Here is a 21,153-nt window from a genome sequence, read left to right as displayed (position 1 = left end):
GCAATGGGTTATGCATTCGACTAATTTGTTGTAATGCGCATGTGCAATTAATTCCAAATGATCTAATCTGTTTTATAAAAGGTCGGCTCCTTTATTGTATTCTATCATTTATGACTAAGAGCGCAATATGCATTCGAAATGCGTAAGATGTTGCTTTTTCCTCGTAGTGGAAGGTTTTAAATGGATTCTTAATAAAATTTGAAAATGTTACTTCTCCAGATGCCGACTCGTTTCTCCCACCGTTTCAATGATGTTGGTGCTGGTCTTCCAGAGATTGCATGATGAATGGTGAAAATTTGGATTTATTTAAAAGCTGAAGGACCTGGGCACATTGTAGTCTTTGCATCAACCATGAACTCTTCTGTATACCAAAGTATTCTATAGTTAAATGTGAGGGGTGGTAGCTGTGAGCGGAATGAGCAAGGGGAGAGGTAGGGCTGCAAAAGGGAATGCGGGAAGGGAAACCAGAGGGAACAAAACAGAAAACTGAGGGTCCCCGCGAGATGGAACTAATGATACCTCAGTGCCACCTAGTGTCAGACTGATGGGGGTGTTACCGAGAGCTCTGACCAGTCATACTAATATAGGCAAATCCAACAACTCCAGCTTCTGAAAAGTGCTGGTGTAGTGTAACAATATACAGTATTCCCCTCCGACAAGTAACTCACCTTGCGTAGAGAACGAGACGCAACTACATAGTTAAGGAACTCTACACTAAGGCGACGGCAAAGCTGAATGGTCTGAACATGACACTTTCCAGTACGACGAAAGGTAGAAAAAAGAAAGCACATGGAGAGAGCATCATCCAGGTCACGGAGAGCATCAATAAAGGTGGGGTATCTGCAAATACAGTAAAAACATTGTGCTCAGTAGTATATAACAAAGGACATAAAAATCACCAGCTGTGATGTGAAGTGAAGGAGGCTTACACATTATAATATTCAGCACAGCGCTCTCTGAAAAGTTACAATAATTGTTTAATTTGAAAACTTTGACAATAGAGACCACAACCGCAAAACTAGTGACTGGTACCAGTGCCACTTACCCCCAAACAAAGATAAATAAGCAAATATTGGATACTGACACAGAAGACCTGCATACAGAAGCCAGAAAACACTTTGAAAAACGGGACAGGGAATGTGTCTAGGCATTTCCCTGTCGAAGACATAGAATGAAACCTGTCAGTACTCTGGAGGGTGTGGGGGAGAGAAACCAGCCGGTGACCGGCCTCAAACACGTCAGCTGAGAAACAGATTCCCAAGCCGGCTTTTAGAACGTTGTTTAAAGCACTACTCTAGCGGTTTTGGTTTTTTTTCCAGTGTTGAAGTGGTGCTTTTAATCGAAGGTATCTGCCCCTATTAATCAAAAAAAAGGTGGATCCCCAGCACAAAGACAGTCTATAGAAACTTTAAATAAAGTTAAAATTTCATTTTATTCCAATAATGGTTAAAAAAGGGGGAAGAAGGAATAAAACATAACTCCTCCGATCTACGCGTTTCAGACGCGATAGTCCTGATCATGACTATGAAAAGGCGTAGATCGGAGGAGTTATGTTTTATTCCTTCTTCCCCCTTTTTTAACCATTATTGGAACAAAGAAGGGAATTTTGTTTACTTACCGTAAATTCCTTTTCTTCTAGCTCCTATTGGGAGACCCAGACAATTGGGGTGTATAGCTTCTGCCTCCGGAGGCCACACAAAGTATTACACTTTAAAAAGTGTAACCCCTCCCCTCTGCCTATACACCCTCCCGTGCCTCACGGGCTCCTCAGTTTTGGTGCAAAAGCAGGAAGGAGGAAACTTATAAATTGGTCTAAGGTAAATTCAATCCGAAGGATGTTCGGAGAACTGAACCATGAACCAAAAGAACAATTCAACATGAACAACATGTGTACACAAAAAAACAACAGCCCGAAGGGAACAGGGGCGGGTGCTGGGTCTCCCAATAGGAGCTAGAAGAAAAGGAATTTACGGTAAGTAAACAAAATTCCCTTCTTCTTTGTCGCTCCATTGGGAGACCCAGACAATTGGGACGTCCAAAAGCAGTCCCTGGGTGGGTAAAAGAATACCTCGATAAAAAGAGCCGAAAACGGCCCTTCTTACAGGTGGGCAACCGCCGCCTGAAGGACTCGCCTACCTAGACTGGCATCTGCCGAAGCATAGGCATGCACCTGATAGTGTTTTGTGAAAGTGTGCAGACTTGACCAGGTAGCCGCCTGACACACCTGCTGAGCCGTAGCCCGGTGCCGCAATGCCCAGGATGCACCCACGGCTCTGGTAGAATGGGCTTTTAGCCCTGAAGGAATCGGAAGCCCAGAAGAACGGTAGGCTTCAAGAATCGGTTCCTTGATCCACCGAGCCAAGGTTGACTTGGAAGCCTGCGAACCCTTACGCTGGCCAGCGACAAGGACAAAGAGCGCATCAGAACGGCGCATGGGCGCCGTGCGAGAAATGTAGAGCCGGAGTGCTCTCACTAGATCTAGCAAGTGCAAATCCTTTTCACATTGGTGAACTGGATGAGGGCAAAATGAAGGTAAGGAGATATCCTGATTGAGATGAAAAGGGGATACCACCTTAGGGAGAAATTCCGGGACCGGACGCAGAACCACCTTATCCTGGTGAAAAACCAGGAAGGGGGCTTTGCATGACAGCGCTGCCAACTCCGACACTCTACGGAGCGATGTAACTGCCACTAGAAATGCCACCTTCTGCGAAAGACGTGATAAGAGAGACATCCCGCAGTGGCTCGAAAGGTGGTTTCTGAAGAGCCTTTAGCACTCTGTTAAGATCCCATGGTTCCAGCGGCCTCTTGTAAGGTGGGACTATGTGGCAAACTCCCTGCAGGAACGTGCGGACCTGCGGAAGCCTGGCTAGACGCTTTTGAAAAAAACACGGAAAGCGCAGATACTTGTCCCTTGAGAGAACCGAGCGACAAACCCTTGTCCATTCCTGATTGAAGGAAGGAAAGAAAAGTGGGCAAGGTAAACGGCCAGGGGGAAAAACCCTGATCAGAGCACCAGGATAAAAAGATCCTCCAAGCCCTGTAATAGATCTTGGCGGACGTTGGTTTCCTGGCCTGTCTCATAGTGGCAATGACATCTTGAGATAACCCTGAAGACGCTAGGAGCCGCAGAATTCAGATGGAAAAATGGCCCTTGAGACAGCAAGTCTGGTCGGTCTGGTAGTGCCCACGGTTGACCCACCGTGAGATGCCACAGATCCGGGTACCACGACCTCCTCGGCCAGTCTGGAGCGACGAGGATGGCGCGGCGGCAGTCTGACCTGATTTTGCGTAACACTCTGGGCAGCAGTGCTAGAGGAGGAAACACATAAGGTAGTCGAAACTGCGACCAATCCTGAACTAATGCGTCCGCCGCCAGAGCTCTGTGATCTTGAGGCCGTGCCATGAATGCCGGGACTTTGTTGTTGTGCCGAGACGCCATGAGGTCGACGTCCGGCGTTCCCCAGCGGCAACAGATCTCTTGAAACACGTCCGGGTGAAGAGACCATTCCCCTGCGTCCATGCCCTGGCGACTGAGAAAGTCTGCTTCCCAGTTTTCTACGCCCGGGATGTGAACTGCGGAGATGGTGGAGGCTGTGGCCTCCGCCCACAGCAGAATCCGCCGAACTTCTTGGAAGGCTTGACGGCTGCGCGTGCCGCCCTGGTGGTTGATGTACGCAACCGCCGTGGCGTTGTCCGACTGTATGCGGATCTGCCTGCCCTCCAGCCACCGATGGAACGCCTTTAGGGCTAGATACACTGCCCTTATCTCCAGAACATTGATCTGAAGGGAGGACTCTGTCGGAGTCCAGGTTCCCTGAGCCCTGTGGTGGAGAAAAACCGCTCCCCACCCTGACAGACTCGCGTCCGTCGTGACCACAGCCCAGGATGGGGGCAGGAAGGATTTTCCCCTCGACAAAGAAGTGGGAAGAAGCCACCACTGAAGAGAGGTTTTGGCTGCCAGTGAAAGAGAGACGTTCCTGTCTAGGGACGTCGACCTCCTGTCCCATTTGCGGAGAATGTCCCATTGAAGTGGACGCAGATGAAACTGCGCAAAGGGAACTGCCTCCATAGCTGCCACCATCTTCCCTAGGAAGTGCATGAGGCGCCGCAAGGGGTGTGACTGGGCCCGAAGAAGAGAGTGCACCCCTGTCTGCAGCGAACGCTGTTTGTCCAGCGGAAGCTTGACTATTGCTGAGAGAGTATGAAACTCCATCCCGAGGTACGTCAGTGATTGGGTCGGTGTCAATTTTGACTTTGGGAAATTGATGATCCACCCGAACCTCTGGAGAGTCTCCAGAGCAATGGTCAGGCTGTGTTGGCATGCCGCCCAGGAGGGAGCCTTGACTAGGAGATCGTCTAAGTAAGGGATCACCGAGTGGCCCTGAGAGTGTAGGACCACCACCACGGATGCCATGACCTTGGTGAAGACCCGTGGGGCTGTCGCCAGGCCGAAAGGCAGTGCCACAAACTGAAGGTGTTCGTCCCCGATGGCGAAACGCAGGAAGCGTTGATGCTCTGGTGCAATCGGCACATGGAGATAAGCATCCCTGATGTCGATTGATGCTAGGGAGTCTCCTTGTGACATCAAAGCGATGACCGAGCGGAGAGATTCCATGCGAAACCGTCTGGTTCTCACGTGTCTGTTGAACAGTTTGAGGTCCAGAACAGGACGGAATGATCCGTCCTTTTTTGGCACCACGAACAAGTTGGAGTAAAAGCCGCGACCACGTTCTTGAAGGGGAACGGGGATCACAACTCCTTCTGTCCTCAGAGTGTTCACCGCCTGAAAAAGAGGGGGGCGGAGATGTTCTGAAGAAAGGAGTCGGAGGACGAGAGCTGAGCTCTATCCTGTAACCGTGAGACAGAATGTCTCTCACCCATCAGTCTTGGACATGTGGCCACCAGGCGTCGCAAAAGCGGGAGAGCCTGCCACCGACCGAGGATGTGGGTTGGGGAGGCCGAAAGTCATGAGGAGGCCGCCTTGGAGACGGTGCCTCCGGCGGTCTTTGGAGGACGTGACTTGGACCGCCATGCATAAGAGTTCCTCTGGCCCTTCTGAGGCCTGTTGGACGTGGAGGATTGGGAATTGGCTGAGGGCCGAAAGGACCGAAACCTCGACTGAATCTTTCGTTGCTGCGGTCTGTTTGGCTTGGACTGGGGTAAGGACGAATCCTTTCCCTTGGATTGCTTAATAATTTCATCCAATTGCTCGCCAAACAAACGGTCGCCAGAAAATGGCAAACCGGTTAGGAACTTCTTGGAAGCAGAATCTGCCTTCCATTCGCGTAGCCACATGGCCCTGCGGACTGCCACCGAATTGGCGGACGCTACCGCTGTACGGCTCGCAGAGTCCAGGACGGCATTCATGGCGTAGGATGAAAATACCGACGCCTGAGAAGTCAAAGACGCAACTTGCGGAGCAGAGGTACGTGTGACCGCAGTAATCTCAGATAGACAAGCTGAGATAGCTTGGAGTGCCCACACTGCTGCAAAGGCTGGGGCAAAAGACGCGCCTATGGCTTCATAGATGGATTTCATTAGGAGCTCTATCTGCCTGTCAGTGGCATCCTTGAGCGATGAACCATCTGCCACTGATACTACGGATCTAGCCGCCAGTCTAGAGACTGGAGGATCCACCTTGGGACATTGAGCCCAACCCTTAACTACGTCAGAGGGGAAGGGGTAACGTGTGTCATTAAGACGCTTAGAAAAGCGCTTGTCCGGAAATGCTCTGTGCTTCTGGACAGCATCTCTGAAGTTAGAGTGATCGAAGAACGCACTCCGTGTACGTTTAGGAAACCTAAACTGGTGTTTCTCCTGCTGCGAAGCAGACTCCTCTATAGGTGGAGGTGGGGGAGAAAGATCTAGCACCTGGTTGATGGACGCTATAAGATCATTTACTAAGGCGTCCCCTTCCGGTGTATCTAGATTGAGAGCAACGTCAGGGTCAGAGCCCTGAGCTGCGACCTCCGCTTCATCCTCCAGAGAGTCCTCAAGCTGAGACCCCGAACAGCGTGATGAAGTCGGGGAAGGTTCCCAGCGAGCCCGCTTAGCCGGCCTGGGACTGCGGTCCGTGTCGGAGTCCTCCCCGTGAGACTCAGGTGCCACCCCGGGAGCACGCTGCTGCGCAGACCGAGAGGGGCCTGGGGGCGATGAACTCACAGTGCCCGAGGCCTGTGTAAGGACCGATCTGGACTGCAAGGCTTCTAGTATCTTAGCAGACCATCTGTCCATAGACTGAGCCATGGATTGTGACAGCGACTCAGAGAGTTTCTCAGCCAAAGCTGCAAACTCTGTCCCTGCCACCTGGACAGTGGAGGCCGGGGGTTCTACCTGAGCCGAGGGCCCCACCAGTGCCCGAGGCTCCGGCTGAGCGAGTGCAACAGGGGCCGAGCATTGCTCACAGTGCGGGTAGGTGGAACCTGCAGGTAACATAGCCGCACAGGAGGTACAGGTTGCAAAATAACCCTGTGTCTTGGCACCCTTGCTCTTTGCGGACGACATGCTGTTGTCTCCTCTGAGCGTGATCACTGAGGGTATATAGTCAAGGCAAAAAACAATGCGGCCGAACAGATAAAATGTATACAGATATTATATAAATATATACACTTCGGCACCCTGGGGGGACCAGCACCGGTGACCGGTGTGGCTTACCGACCGCCCAAAACGGTTGTGTGTCCACCAGATTCCCTGCCTTGGGCCTCCCAGAGCTGCAGAGCTCTTCCTGAAAAAACCTCCACCGGCAGAATGATTGTAAAAATGTCTGCCAGAGCTCTCAGGGGAGGAGGGGGCCGTGGGCGGCGACTAATAAAGTGCGGGAATCTGGTGCCCCACAGTGATCAGTGAGGGGGGAAGAGGACACCAAAGTATGCTCCAGCCCTCACTGTCGACGTCAGGTCGACCGTCCCGCCCTTACCCCTGACTGGCAGGCCCGGGAGTTATGGTACTAGGCCGCAGAAGCCGGGGACTAAATTTAATACCGCGGCCGACAAACAGGCACGGTCGGCGCGGTAGTCCCGGCCGTCCTAAAAATACAGCAGCCGCTGCAGTGTCAGTGACACGAGCGCTCCATACACCGTCCCCAAGGGGACACAGAGTACCTTTTGGATGCAGGGCCTGTCCCTGATGATATTAAGTCTCCTGTCCGACAGATTCCCACAGGGGCTGCGGAGGGAGCCCGGTCCCAGTGCCTGGATGACCAGTTAGGATCCCACTTCTCCCAGAGCCTCTAAGGGATGGGGAAGGAAAACGGCATGTGGCTCCAGCCTTTGTACCCGCAATGGGGACCTCAACCTTAACAGCACCGCCGACTCAGTGGGGCGAGAAGGGAGCATGCCGGGAGCCCTGGGGCCCTCTTTTCTTCAATCCGATATAATCAGCAGCTGCTGCTGACTAAAATGTGGAGCTTGAGTGAATGTGTGCCTCCTTCAACACAAAGCACAAAACTGAGGAGCCCGTGAGGCACAGGAGGGTGTATAGGCAGAGGGGAGGGGTTACACTTTTTAAAGTGTAATACTTTGTGTGGCCTCCGGAGGCAGAAGCTATACACCCCAATTGTCTGGGTCTCCCAATGGAGCGACAAAGAAATGAAATTTTAACTTTATTTCAAGTTTCTATGGACGTTCTTTGTGCTGGGGATCCGCCTTTTTTTTTTATTCACTACAGCCTTCTTGACCCACGAGCACCGTCCGGATTTTCCTTCCTGGAATGACTACATGGTGGTGAGCTGATTCACTCTTTTTTATACTATGGCCCTATTAATATACTCTCCCTCCGGCATCTTCACCATTTACCGACACCGGTCCAATTGCGCGGCGCAATCTTGTGAATGAAACTTCTTATTGCCCAGAAATCAGAGATTACGCCACATGCTCCCAATGTATTGAAAAGTGTATGAATGAAAAACTAGAGCAGCCGGCAGGTCACAAAACGCAGGAGACCAACTGGAGTGACACGGATAAAAAGGTGAAGACGGTGGCTGATAAGTATAGGAGTAGGACAGTTATTTCAGAAGCACCAATTCAGCGGTAATATAAAAAAAACCAACAAGTCAAAAAACAAAAAACTGGAGTGGTGCTTTAAATATCTGGATGCTATCACATAGCCAGTGTCCAGTTCATGCTGCCCATGGTTCAGGCATGAATCTTGAAAACCTGGTGCTTTATAGTAGTAGCACCGTGTAAAGCTTGCGCACATAATACAAATATATATTTGCAGTGTAAATTGACAAGTGCCACAGATTTAATATTCTTTGCAATGCCAAGCCACTCCATTAAACCTCCAACGCATTGAGGAAGGAAGGAGCCTTAGGACTCCATTCTATTTATCACAGGGGTCCCAGCGATCAACTGATCACTCCCTTGCAGATTGGTTTTTCCTACAAATGGCATTTATCACCTTTCAATATATCAAGCATCAAAATGTGAAAATGATCATACCTTTCCTTGATGATATGGTCAAGTTTGTACGTAGGTTTGTTATCTCTAATGCGGTCTACAGAATCCCATTCCTTTTTCCCATAGGCTTTACGCAGACGACGCACAAATACCTGAAAGTTAAAGGAGTAATATAAATTTTTAAAAAGGAGTAATTAAAAGGTGTTTTTCAAGTGGTCCTCAAATATTGCAATTATATCAAACAGAATCAGACGGTTCTCACCCTCCCCAGATCCAGCACTGGTTCTCCTCCGCTGCGTCTATTGCTATGTTTTGGCTGCAGCGGTTCCGTCACAGCGTGAATCACTGCTGCAGCCAATCACAGTTCTTCTGCTTTGCTTATGTAAAGGGCAAGAGCAATTGAGTTCAGTGACTGGCAGCAGTGGTGATGTGAATTGCTGGCATAACACCACCACTGCAGCCATAACATGACAGCAGTAGTAGTGGAGAGCTGGCGCTACACCCAGGAAGGGTAAATACTATCAGATTTTGGTATTTTACATAATGGTAATTGTTTAGAGCCCACTTTTTAAAAGTGAAAAACCCAAAAACCCGTATGAGATAAGTAATTGTAATTAGTTAAAGGGAACCGGTCACCAGATTTTTACCTATTAAACTAAAAGAATCACCTTCTGCAGCTCCTGGGCTGCATTCTATGAAGGTGCACCTTGGCCCCGACTCCCCTTCCAGACCACAAAAGAAGGGAATTTTGTTTACTTACCGTAAATTCCTTTTCTTCTAGCTCCTATTGGGAGACCCAGACAATTGGGTGTATAGCTTCTGCCTCCGGAGGCCACACAAAGTATTACACTTTAAAAAGTGTAACCCCTCCCCTCTGCCTATACACCCTCCCGTGGATCACGGGCTCCTCAGTTTTGGTGCAAAAGCAGGAAGGAGAAAACTTATAAATTGGTCTAGGGTAAATGCAATCCGAAGGATGTTCGGAGAACTGCAAACCATGAACCAAAAGAACAATTCAACATGAACAACATGTGTACACAAAAAAAAACAAAAAAAAAAAAACAGCCCGAAGGGTACAGGGGCGGGTGCTGGGTCTCCCAATAGGAGCTAGAAGAAAAGGAATTTACGGTAAGTAAACAAAATTCCCTTCTTCTTTGTCGCTCCATTGGGAGACCCAGACAATTGGGACGTCCAAAAGCAGTCCCTGGGTGGGTAAAAGAATACCTCAATAAAAAGAGCCGAAAACGGCCCCCTCTTACAGGTGGGCAACCGCCGCCTGAAGGACTTGCCTACCTAGACTGGCGTCTGCCGAAGCATAGGTATGCACTTGATAGTGTTTCGTGAAAGTGTGCAGACTAGACCACGTAGCTGCCTGACACACCTGCTGAGCCGTAGCCCGGTGCCGCAATGCCCAGGACGCACCCACGGCTCTGGTAGAATGGGCTTTCAGCCCTGAAGGAAGCGGAAGCCCAGAAGAACGGTAGGCTTCGAGAATCGGTTCCTTGATCCACCGAGCCAAGGTTGACTTGGAAGCCTGCGAGCCCTTACGCTGGCCAGCGACAAAGACAAAGAGCGCATCTGAACGACGCAAGGGCGCCGTGCGAGACACGTAGAGCCGGAGTGCTCTCACAAGATCCAAAGAGTGCAAATCCTTTTCACACTGGTGAATTGGATTAGGGCAAAATGAAGGCAAGGAGATATCCTGATTGAGATGAAAAGGGGATACCACCTTAGGGAGAAGTTCCGGGACCGGAAGCAGAACCACCTTATCCTGGTGAAACACCAGGAAGGGGGGCTTTGCATGACAGCGCTGCTAGCTCAGACACTCTCCGAAGTGATGTGACTGCCACTAGGAAGGCCACCTTCTGCGAAAGACGTGATAAAGAGACATCCCGCAGCGGCTCGAAAGGTGGTTTCTGAAGAGCCGTTAGCACCCTGTTAAGGTCCCAGGGTTCCAGCGGACGCTTGTAAGGTGGGACTATGTGGCAAACTCCCTGCAGGAACGTGCAGAAGCCTGGCTAGGCGCTTTTGAAAAAACACGGAGAGCGCCGATACTTGGCCCTTGAGAGAGCCAAGTGACAAACCCTTGTCCATTCCGGATTGAAGGAATGAAAGAAAAGTGGGTAAGGCAAACGGCCATGGAGTAAAACCGTTATTAGCGCACCAGGATAGGAAGATTTGCCAAGACCTATAATAGATCTTGGCGGACGTAGGCTTCCTGGCCTGTCTCATGGTGGCAATGACATCCTGAGATAACCCTGAAGACGCTAGGAGCCAGGACTCAATGGCCACACAGTCAGGTTGAGGGCCACAGAATTCAGATGGAAAAACGGGCCTTGTGACAGCAAGTCTGGGCGGTCTGGAAGCGCCCACGGTTGACCCACCGTGAGATGCCACAGATCCGGGTACCACGACCGCCTCGGCCAGTCTGGAGCGACGAGAATGGCGCGACGGCAGTCGGACCTGATCTTGCGTAACACTCTGGGCAGCATCGTCAGAGGAGGAAACACATAAGGCAGTCGAAACTGCGACTAATCCTGAACTAACGCGTCCGCCGCCAGAGCTCTGTGATCCTGAGACCGTGCCATGAATGCCGGGACTTTGTTGTTGTGCCGTGACGCCATGAGATCGACGTCCGGCGTTCCCCAGCGGCGACAGATCTCTCGAAACACGTCTGGGTGCAGAGACCATTCCCCCGCGTCCATGCTCTGACGACTGAGAAAATCTGCTTCCCAGTTTTCTACGCCCGGGATGTGAACTGCGGAGATGGTGGAAGCTGTGGCTTCCACCCACTGCAAGTGCCGCCTTGGTGGTTGATGTATGCGACGGCAGTGGCGTTGTCCGACTGGATACGGATCTGCCTGCCCTCCAGCCACCGTTGAAAAGCCAATAGGGCTAGATACACTGCCCTTATCTCCAGAACATTGATCTGAAGGGATGACTCTATCGGAGTCCAGGTTCCCTGAGCCCTGTGGTGGAGAAAAACCGCTCCCCACCCTGACAGGCTCGCATCCGTGGTGACCACAGCCCAGGTTGGGGGTAGGAAGGATTTTCCCTGCGACAGAGAGTTGGGAAGAAGCCACCACTGAAGTGACGTCTTGGTTGCAAGGGAAAGAGACGTTCCTGTCGAGGGAAGCCGAACTCCTGTCCCATTTGCGGAGAATGTCCCATTGGAGTGGCCGAAGATGGAATTGCGCGAACGGGACTGCCTCTATAGCTGCCATCATCTTCCCCAGGAAGTGCATGAGGCGCCTTAAGGGGTGTGACTGACTCCGAAGAAGGGATTGCACCCCTGCCTGCAGAGAAAGCTGTTTGTCTCTCGAAAGCTTGACTAACGCTTGCTGGGTATGAAACTCCATCCCAAGGTACGTCAGTGATTGGGTCGGTGTCAACTTGGATTTCGGGAAGTTGATGATCCACCCGAACCGCTGGAGAGTCGCCAGAGCGACAGATAGACTTTGTTGACACACCACCCGAGACGGGGCCCTGACTAGGAGATCGTCCAAGTAGGGAATCACCGAGTGGCCCTGAGAATGCAGGACCGCCACAACGGATGCCATGACTTTGGTGAAAACTCGTGGTGCTGTCGCCAAGCCGAAAGGCAATGCCACGAACTGGAGGTGTTCGTCCCCGATGGCGAAACGCAGGAAACGTTGATGCTCGGGTGCGATCGGTACATGGAGATAAGCATTCTTGATGTCGATCGATGCTAGGAAGTCTCCTTGTGACATTGAGGCGATGACCGAGCGGAGAGATTCCATCCGGAACCGTCTGGTTCTCACATGTCTGTTGAGCAGCTTGAGGTCCAGAACGGGACGGAATGACCCGTCCTTTTTTGGCACCACGAACAAGTTGGAGTAAAATCCGCGACCACGTTCCTGAAGGGGAACGGGGATCACCACTCCTTCCATCTTTAGAGCGGCTACTGCCTGAAAAAGTGCGTCGGCCTGAGCGGGGGGCGGAGAGGTTCTGAAGAAGCGAGCCGCAGGACGAGAGCTGAACTCTATCCTGTAACCATGAGACAGAATGTCTCTCACCCATCGGTCTTGAACATGTGGCCACCAGGCGTCGCCAAAGCGGTAGAGCCTGCCACCGACCGAGGATGCGGTCAGGGGAGGCCGAGAGTCATGAGGAAGCCATCTTGGGGGCAGTGCCTCCTGCGGCCTTTTGTGGGCGAGACTTGGATCGCCACGCATAGGAGTTCCTCTGGCCTTTCTCCGGCCTGTTGGACGAAGAGGATTGGGACTTGGCGGAGGGATGAAAGGACCGAAATCTCGATTGAACCTTTCTCTGTTGAGGTCTCTTAGGTTTGGCCTGGGGTAAGGAGGAATCCTTTCCTTTGGATTCCTTAATAATCTCATCCAAACGTTCGCCAAACAAACGTTCGCCAGAAAACGGCAAACCGGTTAAGAACCTCTTGGAAGCCGAATCTGCCTTCCATTCGCGCAGCCACATGGCCCTGCGGACTGCCACAGAGTTAGCGGATGCTAAAGCTGTACGGCTAGCAGAGTCCAGGACGGCGTTCATGGCGTAGGATGAAAAGGCTGACGCCTGAGAGGTCAAAGACGCCACTTGCAGAGCAGAATTACGTGTGACAGCATTAATCTCAGTCAGACAAGCCGAGATAGCTTGGAGTGCCCACACGGCTGCAAAGGCCGGGGCAAAAGACGCGCCCGTGGCCTCATAGATGGACTTCACCAGGAGCTCAATCTGTCTGTCAGTGGCATCTTTTAGCGATGAGCCATCTGCAACCGACACCACGGATCTAGCCGCCAATCTTGAGACTGGGGGATCCACCTTGGGACAGTGAGCCCAACCCTTAACGACTTCAGATGGGAAGGGGTAACGCGTGTCAGTGAGGCGCTTAGTAAAGCGCTTGTCCGGGACCGCTCTGGGCTTCTGGACAGCGTCCCTGAAGTTAGAGTGATCAAAAAACGTATTGCGTGTACGTTTGGGGAACCGAAACTGGTGTTTCTCCTGCTGAGACGCCGACTCCTCTACAGGAGGAGGCGGGGGAGAGAGATCTAACACCTGGTTGATGGACGAGATAAGATCATTTACTAAGGCGTCCCCCTCAGGTGTATCAAGGTTAAGGGCGACGTCAGGGTCAGAGCCCTGAGCTGCGACGTCCGCCTCGTCCTCCAGAGAGTCCTCAAGCTGGGATCCCGAGCAGCGAGAGGAAGTCGGGGAAGAGTCCCAGCGAGACCGCTTAGCCGGTCTAGGACTACGGTCCGGGCAGGAGTCTTCCGCCTGAGACCGAGGGGCCAACCTATGAGCGCGCTGTGGCGCGGACCGAGAGGGGCCTGGAGGCGACGAGCCAACAGGGGCCGGGGCCTGTGAAGGGTCCGGTCTGGACTGCAAGGCCTCTAGCAGCTTAGAAGACCATTTGTCCATAGACTGTGCAATGGAGTGAGAAAGTGACTCAGAGTTTCTCAGCAAAAGAGGCGAACTCTGTCCCTGCAGCCTGGTCAGGGGGAGCAGGGGGGTCTACATGAGCCGAGGGGCCCATCAGTGTCCGAGGCTCCGGCTGAGCAAGCGAAACAGGGGTCGAGCATTGCTCACAGTGAGGGTAGGTGGAACCCGCAGTTAACATAGCCCCACAAGAGGTACAGGCCGCAAAAAAACCCTGTGCCTTAGCAGCTTTGCTCCTTGTGGACGACATGCTGTTGTCTCCTAGGAGAGTGATCACTGAGGGTATATGGGAAAGGGGTATACAGCCCACCGAACAGATAGATATAGATATATACGTATCTAATCCGGCACCCTAGGGGGACCAGCACCGGGTGACCGGTGTGGCTTACCGACCGCTAACGAGCGGAGTGTGTCCTCCAGATTCCCTGCCTTGGATCCCCCGGAGCTGCAGAGCTGTTCACTGAGAATCCTCCACCGGCAGAATGCCAAAAAATGGCTGCCGGAGCTCTCAGGGGAGGAGTGGAGACGTGGGCGGCGCCAGCAAAGTGCGGGAATCTGGGGTCCCCACAGTGATCAGTGAGGGGGGAGGAAACATGCAAGATGCTCCAGCCCTCACATCCGACGTCAGGTCGGTACTACCGCCCTTACCCCTGACAGGCAGGCCCGGGGGCGGGATTTTTGCGACTAGGCCACGATGAAGCCGGGGACTAAATTTGAGACCGCGCTCGACAAGCAGGCACGGTCGGCGCGGAAGTCCACCGGCCTCCTGAATTCAGCAGCCGCCGCGGCTTCCGGGAAGAAGGTGCGCTCCTGCACAGTCCCCTATGGGGACACAGAGTACCTTTGAGTTGCAGGGCCCGGTCCCTGAGGCTGAAGAGGCTCCGGTCCGGCAGGTTCCCACAGGGGCTGCGGATGGAGCACGGTCCCAGTAAATGGATGACCGCTTAGGATCCCACTTCTCCCAGAGCCGCTTAAGGGATGGTGAAGGAGACGGCATGTGGCTCCAGCCTCTGTACCCGCAATGGGTACTTCAACCTTAACAACACCGCCGACGTAGTGGGGTGAGAAGGGAACATGCCGGTGGCCCCGTGGGGGCCCTCTTTTCTTCCAACCGACATAACTAAGTTGAGAATGCATGAGTGGATGTGTGCCTCCTTCCACACAAAGCATAAAACTGAGGAGCCCGTGATCCACGGGAGGGTGTATAGGCAGAGGGGAGGGGTTACACTTTTTAAAGTGTAATTCTTTGTGTGGCCTCCGGAGTCAGAAGCTATACACCCAATTGTCTGGGTCTCCCAATGGAGCGACAAAGAAAATAACTTTATAAAACTTGGCCGTTAGGTACGCTAATTACCTGTGTTGGCCAGATGGGCGGGCTCATTTTCTGCCCCTGTCTCCCCTCCTGCCGCTGAGCGCCGTCGTCCTTCCTTGATTGACTGGATGACTCCCTCCGTCATCCTCCTTGTCGCATTTTCAAATCTCGCGCCTGTGCAAGCGAGGGCAGCTGTTTTCTGCTCTGCCTGTGATATGGCAGAGTGAACTGCGCCTGCGCGAGCAGACCTAAGTGCACAGGTGCAAGATTTGAAAATGCGAAGAGGAGGATGACGGAGGGAGTTATCCCGTCAATCAAGGAAGGAGGACGGCGAACAGCGGCAGGAGGGGGGGACAGGAGCAGAAAATAAGCCCGCCCATCTGGCCAACACAGGTAATTAGCATACCTAAATGCCAAGCTTTATAAAGTTATTTTTGGGGTCTGCAAGGGGAGTCAGGGCCAAGGTGCACCCTCATAGAATGCAGCCCAGGAGCTGCAGAAGGTGATTCTTTTAGTTTAATAGGTAAAAATCTGGTGACAGGTTCCCTTTAATGCTGTCTGAGTTTACTGTCTTGTTAACACTAAGGGACTGATTCAGACAACCATTGTGCACAAACCATATTAGAGGGAAACACCCCACTCACGAACCTCTCCACAAGACAAAATGGAGAGCTGCTCTGCAGAAGCCGCTTCCTCCTCTGCTGTACTTGAGCCACCCATGGATGACACTGGGCCACCATGGAAGACTACATTTCACCTGCAGAGGCTTTCCAACAAGAAACATTTGACGAACAGCAGTGTCCATACACAAATTGAACGGTTTGCCATTTCAGGAGCTTCTCAATGGAGACTTCTATCCAGAAGAAAGTCTGCACCAGTACTTTATTATGTATATCTGAAGGAGTATATATAATATATCACCCTTGTGCTCCTGCAACATATGGTAGTAAGCTATAGACGCCTTTTATGGGTAGATTTTTATAGGTAGATTGTTTAGTACAGCCTTCTGCATAGACTGCAGGCAATGCCATCCCAAATATGGCTGCTTAGGACAATACATGGTCCTCCATCGGCGGACATTATTTGTACTGAATCACTGTAAAGTCTGTGCTAAATAAGAGTGAAATTAAGACATTGGCACCTAACTGCTAAGAACAGCACACTGCTAAGTGACTTCTAAGACTGTTTCCAGCACATTTGTAAAAATTATCATAATTGGGTGACACGCTTTGGCATGGGGATGTCCGGCACACAATAGAGGTTCAACGGGGATGGAAAGGGAGAGGCATGCCCTGATGATTGGAGCGGGGGTCGGGACTTCTCCTGACAGTAACCCGTGTCTGAACTCTGAGCTGTCCTAACGTCCCTATTCAAGGCTTTCCCCTAGTTGCCATCACGTGTCTAGTCCCTATCTGTCCTTCCACTCACTCTGGCTAATGTGAAGGTTGTTTAATGTACTAGACTACAAAAATACAATATTTTGACAAAGGGCAAGGTAGCAGACAGAGGAACATAAACTTCAAAGCTGCAGCCAGACAACAGGGCTGCACGCAACAAGTCTTCAGCAGCTACAACAAGTTTGCTCCCTCCAAGGTGGTCAGATCAGAGTGAATCTCTATAACCGACATCTTGAGATAGAACATGTGACTATTTAAAGGTGACGTGGAGTGGTCACAAACCGGCTGCACCCGAGACAAACTAACAAGAAGATCCCAGCAAGGAAAGACTACTTAACCCTTGCTGGACAGAAAGAAAGCAAATATGTTTATAACCCAGAGTCTCACAAGGCAATGTGAGACGCAGATCCCAGAGCAGCCACAAGTCTCCCAAAAATGAGACACTCGTGGCATCAGGATATTAGAAAACATACCTTGTACTCTCTGAACTTCCTCACTATAGGTTCATGCAATAGAAACTTAATGTCCTTCAACAGATAGAAGGTCCGCGGCGCAGTTGACCCCTTGTTGACTTTCTTCTTGTGTCTGGGCTCATGAGGATAGATTCCTTTTAAGATGCAGAGACGTCTAAAGGAAGAAAGATGAGAATAGGTCACTGATTTATACCATATAAAACGCACAAAAAAAATAAAATAAAAAAGTTCTGTGAAAGCATCCTTGCACTACAGTTTGGAATTTTTAGTGCTGAAGTGCACATTTAGTGCTGGCTTTTTGTTTTTCTTCATTGAATTGGTCGGTGGCTGAGCCCCACCTTGCTATGCACCCCAATTTGGGATATATTCCATCTGTCTAGATTTTGGCGGTTGGTGACTGTTCACATTGTCATCAGGCCTTGTCCACAGGCTATTTACTTCATGCAGCATTTGCTTGGACCTGTCCCGCCCACAGCCATGACTCAGTTATGGGTACGGGATTGAAATAGACCAGGTGAGTGCTGCTAAGAGCAGTTCTACTATTCATATGTGAGGCCGTATGGCACATTTTATAAAAATATTTTAGTGTAGGACTGCCTCAAATGAGATCTGCCGTGACGTGGCGAGGCAGCTCAAGAAATTGCAATTTTTGCCAAAAATCTCAAAATTTTTATAATAAGTACAGTTTGGAATTTTTAGTGCTGAAGTGCACATTTAGTGCTGGCTTTTTGTTTTTCACCTGATTTACTTAATTGGTTGCTGGCTCTCAAGCCTATAGAGCTTGGAGTAGGACAACATGTATAAAAGTATCATGTGATCAATATACTCACTTGCCTAATAATTCTGCACAGAGTGCCATACTACCATTCCCTGCCATACTGAAAACTTTTACATGACTGTATGTACGATTGGAAAATCAAGACTGAGTGCTATTGGTGATAGGGACAAATGTAGCTGAAAACAATATAAAGAAGGGAATTTTGTTTACTTACCGTAAATTCCTTTTCTTCTAGCTCCTATTGGGAGACCCAGACAATTGGGTGTATAGCTTCTGCCTCCGGAGGCCACACAAAGTATTACACTTTAAAAGTGTAACCCCTCCCCTCTGCCTATACACCCTCCCGTGCATCACGGGCTCCTCAGTTTTGGTGCAAAAGCAGGAAGGAGGAAACTTATAAATTGGTCTAAGGTAAATTCAATCCGAAGGATGTTCGGAGAACTGAAAACCATGAACCAAAAGAAACGATTCAACATGAACAACATGTGTACACAAAAGAACAAACAGCCCGAAGGGAACAGGGGCGGGTGCTGGGTCTCCCAATAGGAGCTAGAAGAAAAGGAATTTACGGTAAGTAAACAAAATTCCCTTCTTTGTTGCTCCATTGGGAGACCCAGACAATTGGGACGTCCAAAAGCAGTCCCTGGGTGGGTAAAAGAATACCCCGATAAAAAGAGGCGAAAACGGCCCCCTCTTACAGGTGGGCAACCGCCGCCTGAAGGACTCGCCTACCTAGACTGGCATCTGCCGAAGCATAGGTATGCACCTGATAGTGTTTTGTGAAAGTGTGCAGACTAGACCAGGTAGCCGCCTGACACACCTGCTGAGCCGTAGCCCGGTGCCGCAATGCCCAGGACGCACCCACGGCTCCAGTAGAATGGGCTTTCAGCCCTGAAGGAAGCGGAAGCCCAGAAGAACGGTAGGCTTCAAAAATCGGTTCCTTGATCCACCGAGCCAAGGTTGACCTGGAAGCCTGCGACCCCTTACGCTGGCCAGCGACAAGGACAAAGAGCGCATCAGAACGGCGCAGTGGCGCCGTACGAGACACGTAGAGCCGGAGTGCTCTCACTAGATCTAACAAGTGCAAATCCTTTTCACATTGGTGAACTGGATGAGGACAAAATGAAGGTAAGGAGATATCCTGATTGAGATGAAAAGGGGATACCACCTTCGGAAGGAATTCCGGGACCGGACGCAGAACCACCTTATCCTGGTGAAAAACCAGGAAGGGGGCTTTGCATGACAGCGCTGCAAGCTCCGACACTCTACGGAGCGATGTAACTGCCACTAGAAAAGCCACCTTTGCGAAAGACGTGATAGAGAGACATCCCGCAGCGGCTCGAAAGGTGGTTTCTGAAGAGCCCTTAGAACCCTGTTAAGATCCCAGGGTTCCAGCGGCCGCTTGTAAGGTGGGACTATGCGGCAAACTCCCTGCAGGAACGTGCGGACCTGCGGAAGCCTGGCTAGACGTTTTTGAAAAAACCCGGAAAGCGCCGATACTTGTCCCTTGAGAGAGCCGAGAGACAAACCCTTGTCCATTCCAGATTGAAGGAAGGAAAGAAAAGTGGGTAAGGCAAACGGCCAGGGGGTAAAACCCTTATCAGAGCACCAGGATAAGAAGATCCTCCAAGCCCTGTGATAGATCTTGGCGGACGTTGGTTTCCTGGCCTGTCTCATAGTGGCAATGACATCTTGAGATAACCCTGAGGACGCTAGGAGCCAGGAATCAATGGCCACACAGTCAGGTTGAGGGCCGCAGAATTCAGATGGAAAAATGGCCCTTGAGACAGCAAGTCTGGTCGGTCTGGGAGTGCCCACGGTTGACCCACCGTGAGGTGCCACAGATCCGGGTACCACGACCTCCTCGGCCAGTCTGGAGCGACGAGGATGGCGCGGCGGCAGTCGGACCTGATCTTGCGTAACACTCTGGGCAGCATTGCCAGAGGAGGAAATACATAAGGCAGTCGAAACTGCGACCAATCCTGAACTAATGCGTCTGCCGCCAGAGCTCTGTGATCCTGAGACCGTGCCATGAATGCCCGGACTTTGTTGTTGTGCCGAGACGCCATGAGATCGACGTCCGGCGTTCCCCAGCGGCAACAGATCTCTTGAAACACGTCCGGGTGGAGAGACCATTCCCCTGCGTCCATGCCCTGGCGACTGAGAAAGTCTGCTTCCCAGTTTTCTACGCCCGGGATGTGAACTGCGGATATGGTGGAGGCTGTGGTCTCCGCCCACAGCAGAATCCGCCGAACTTTTTGGAAGGCTTGACGGCTGCGCGTGCCGCCCTGGTGGTTGATGTACGCGACCGCCGTGGCGTTGTCCGACTGTATTCGGATCTGCCTGCCCTCCAGCCACCGATGGAACGCCTTTAGGGCTAGATACACTGCCCTTATCTCCAGAACATTGATCTGAAGGGAGGACTCTGTCGGAGTCCAGGTTCCCTGAGCCCTGTGGTGGAGAAAAACCGCTCCCCACCCTGACAGACTCGCGTCCGTCGTGACCACAGCCCAGGATGGGGGCAGGAAGGATTTTCCCTTCGACAGAGAAGTGGGAAGAAGCCACCACTGAAGAGAGGTTTTGGCTGCCAGAGAAAGAGAAACGTTCCTGTCGAGGGACGTCGACCTCCTGTCCCATTTGCGGAGAATGTCCCATTGGAGTGGACGCAGATGAAACTGCGCAAAGGGGACTGCCTCCATTGCTGCCACCATCTTCCCCAGGAAGTGCATAAAGCACCTCAAAGGGTGTGACTGTGTCCGAAGAAGTGAGTGCACCCCTGTCTGCAGCGAACGCTGTTTGTCCAGCGGTAGCTTGACTATCGCTGAGAGAGTATGAAACTCCATCCCGAGGTAAGTCAGTGATTGGGCCGGAGTCAATTTTGACTTTGGGAAATTGATGATCCACCCGAACCTCTGGAGAGTCTCCAGAGCAACGGTCAGGCTGTGTTGACATGCCACCCGGGAGGGTGCCTTGACTAGGAGATCGTCTAAGTAAGGGATCACCGAGTGGCCCTGAGAGTGTAGGACTGCCACAACGGATGCCATGACCTTGGTGAAGACCCGTGGGGCTGTCGCCAGGCCGAAAGGCAGTGCCACGAACTGAAGGTGTTTGTCCCCGATGGCGAAACGCAGGAAGCGTTGATGCTCGGGTGCGATCGGCACATGGAGATAAGCATCTTTGATGTCGATCGATGCTAGGAAGTCTCCCTGGGACATCGAAGCGATGACAGAGCGGAGAGATTCCATGCGAAACCGTCTGGTTCTCACGTGTCTGTTGAGCAATTTGAGGTCCAAAACGGGACGGAATGATCTGTCCTTTTTTGGCACCACGAACAAGTTGGAGTAAAAACCGCGACCACGTTCCTGAAGGGGAACGGGGATCA

The 21,153-nt window shown here is 51.5% G+C and overlaps 1 protein-coding gene across 2 annotated transcripts in view; it reads right to left on the bottom strand.

The window, feature by feature from the left end:
- Nucleotides 1–21,153, bottom strand: part of PES1 (pescadillo ribosomal biogenesis factor 1) — a 110,848-nt gene that overhangs the window by 71,159 nt on the left and 18,536 nt on the right. For both annotated transcript variants that reach the window (XM_075341501.1, XM_075341506.1), the window contains exons 3-5: nucleotides 16,994–17,147; nucleotides 8,442–8,551; nucleotides 669–840 (exon numbers count right to left, since the gene is read on the bottom strand). In XM_075341501.1, the coding sequence (XP_075197616.1) occupies nucleotides 669–840; nucleotides 8,442–8,551; nucleotides 16,994–17,147 (436 nt within the window). The remainder of the gene's footprint in view (nucleotides 1–668; nucleotides 841–8,441; nucleotides 8,552–16,993; nucleotides 17,148–21,153) is intronic.

The sequence above is a fragment of the Anomaloglossus baeobatrachus genome, chromosome 1 (genome assembly GCF_048569485.1).
Source record: "Anomaloglossus baeobatrachus isolate aAnoBae1 chromosome 1, aAnoBae1.hap1, whole genome shotgun sequence".
Classification (NCBI taxonomy): Eukaryota; Metazoa; Chordata; class Amphibia; order Anura; family Aromobatidae; genus Anomaloglossus; species Anomaloglossus baeobatrachus.
This window is presented reverse-complemented; position numbering and strand designations above follow the sequence as displayed.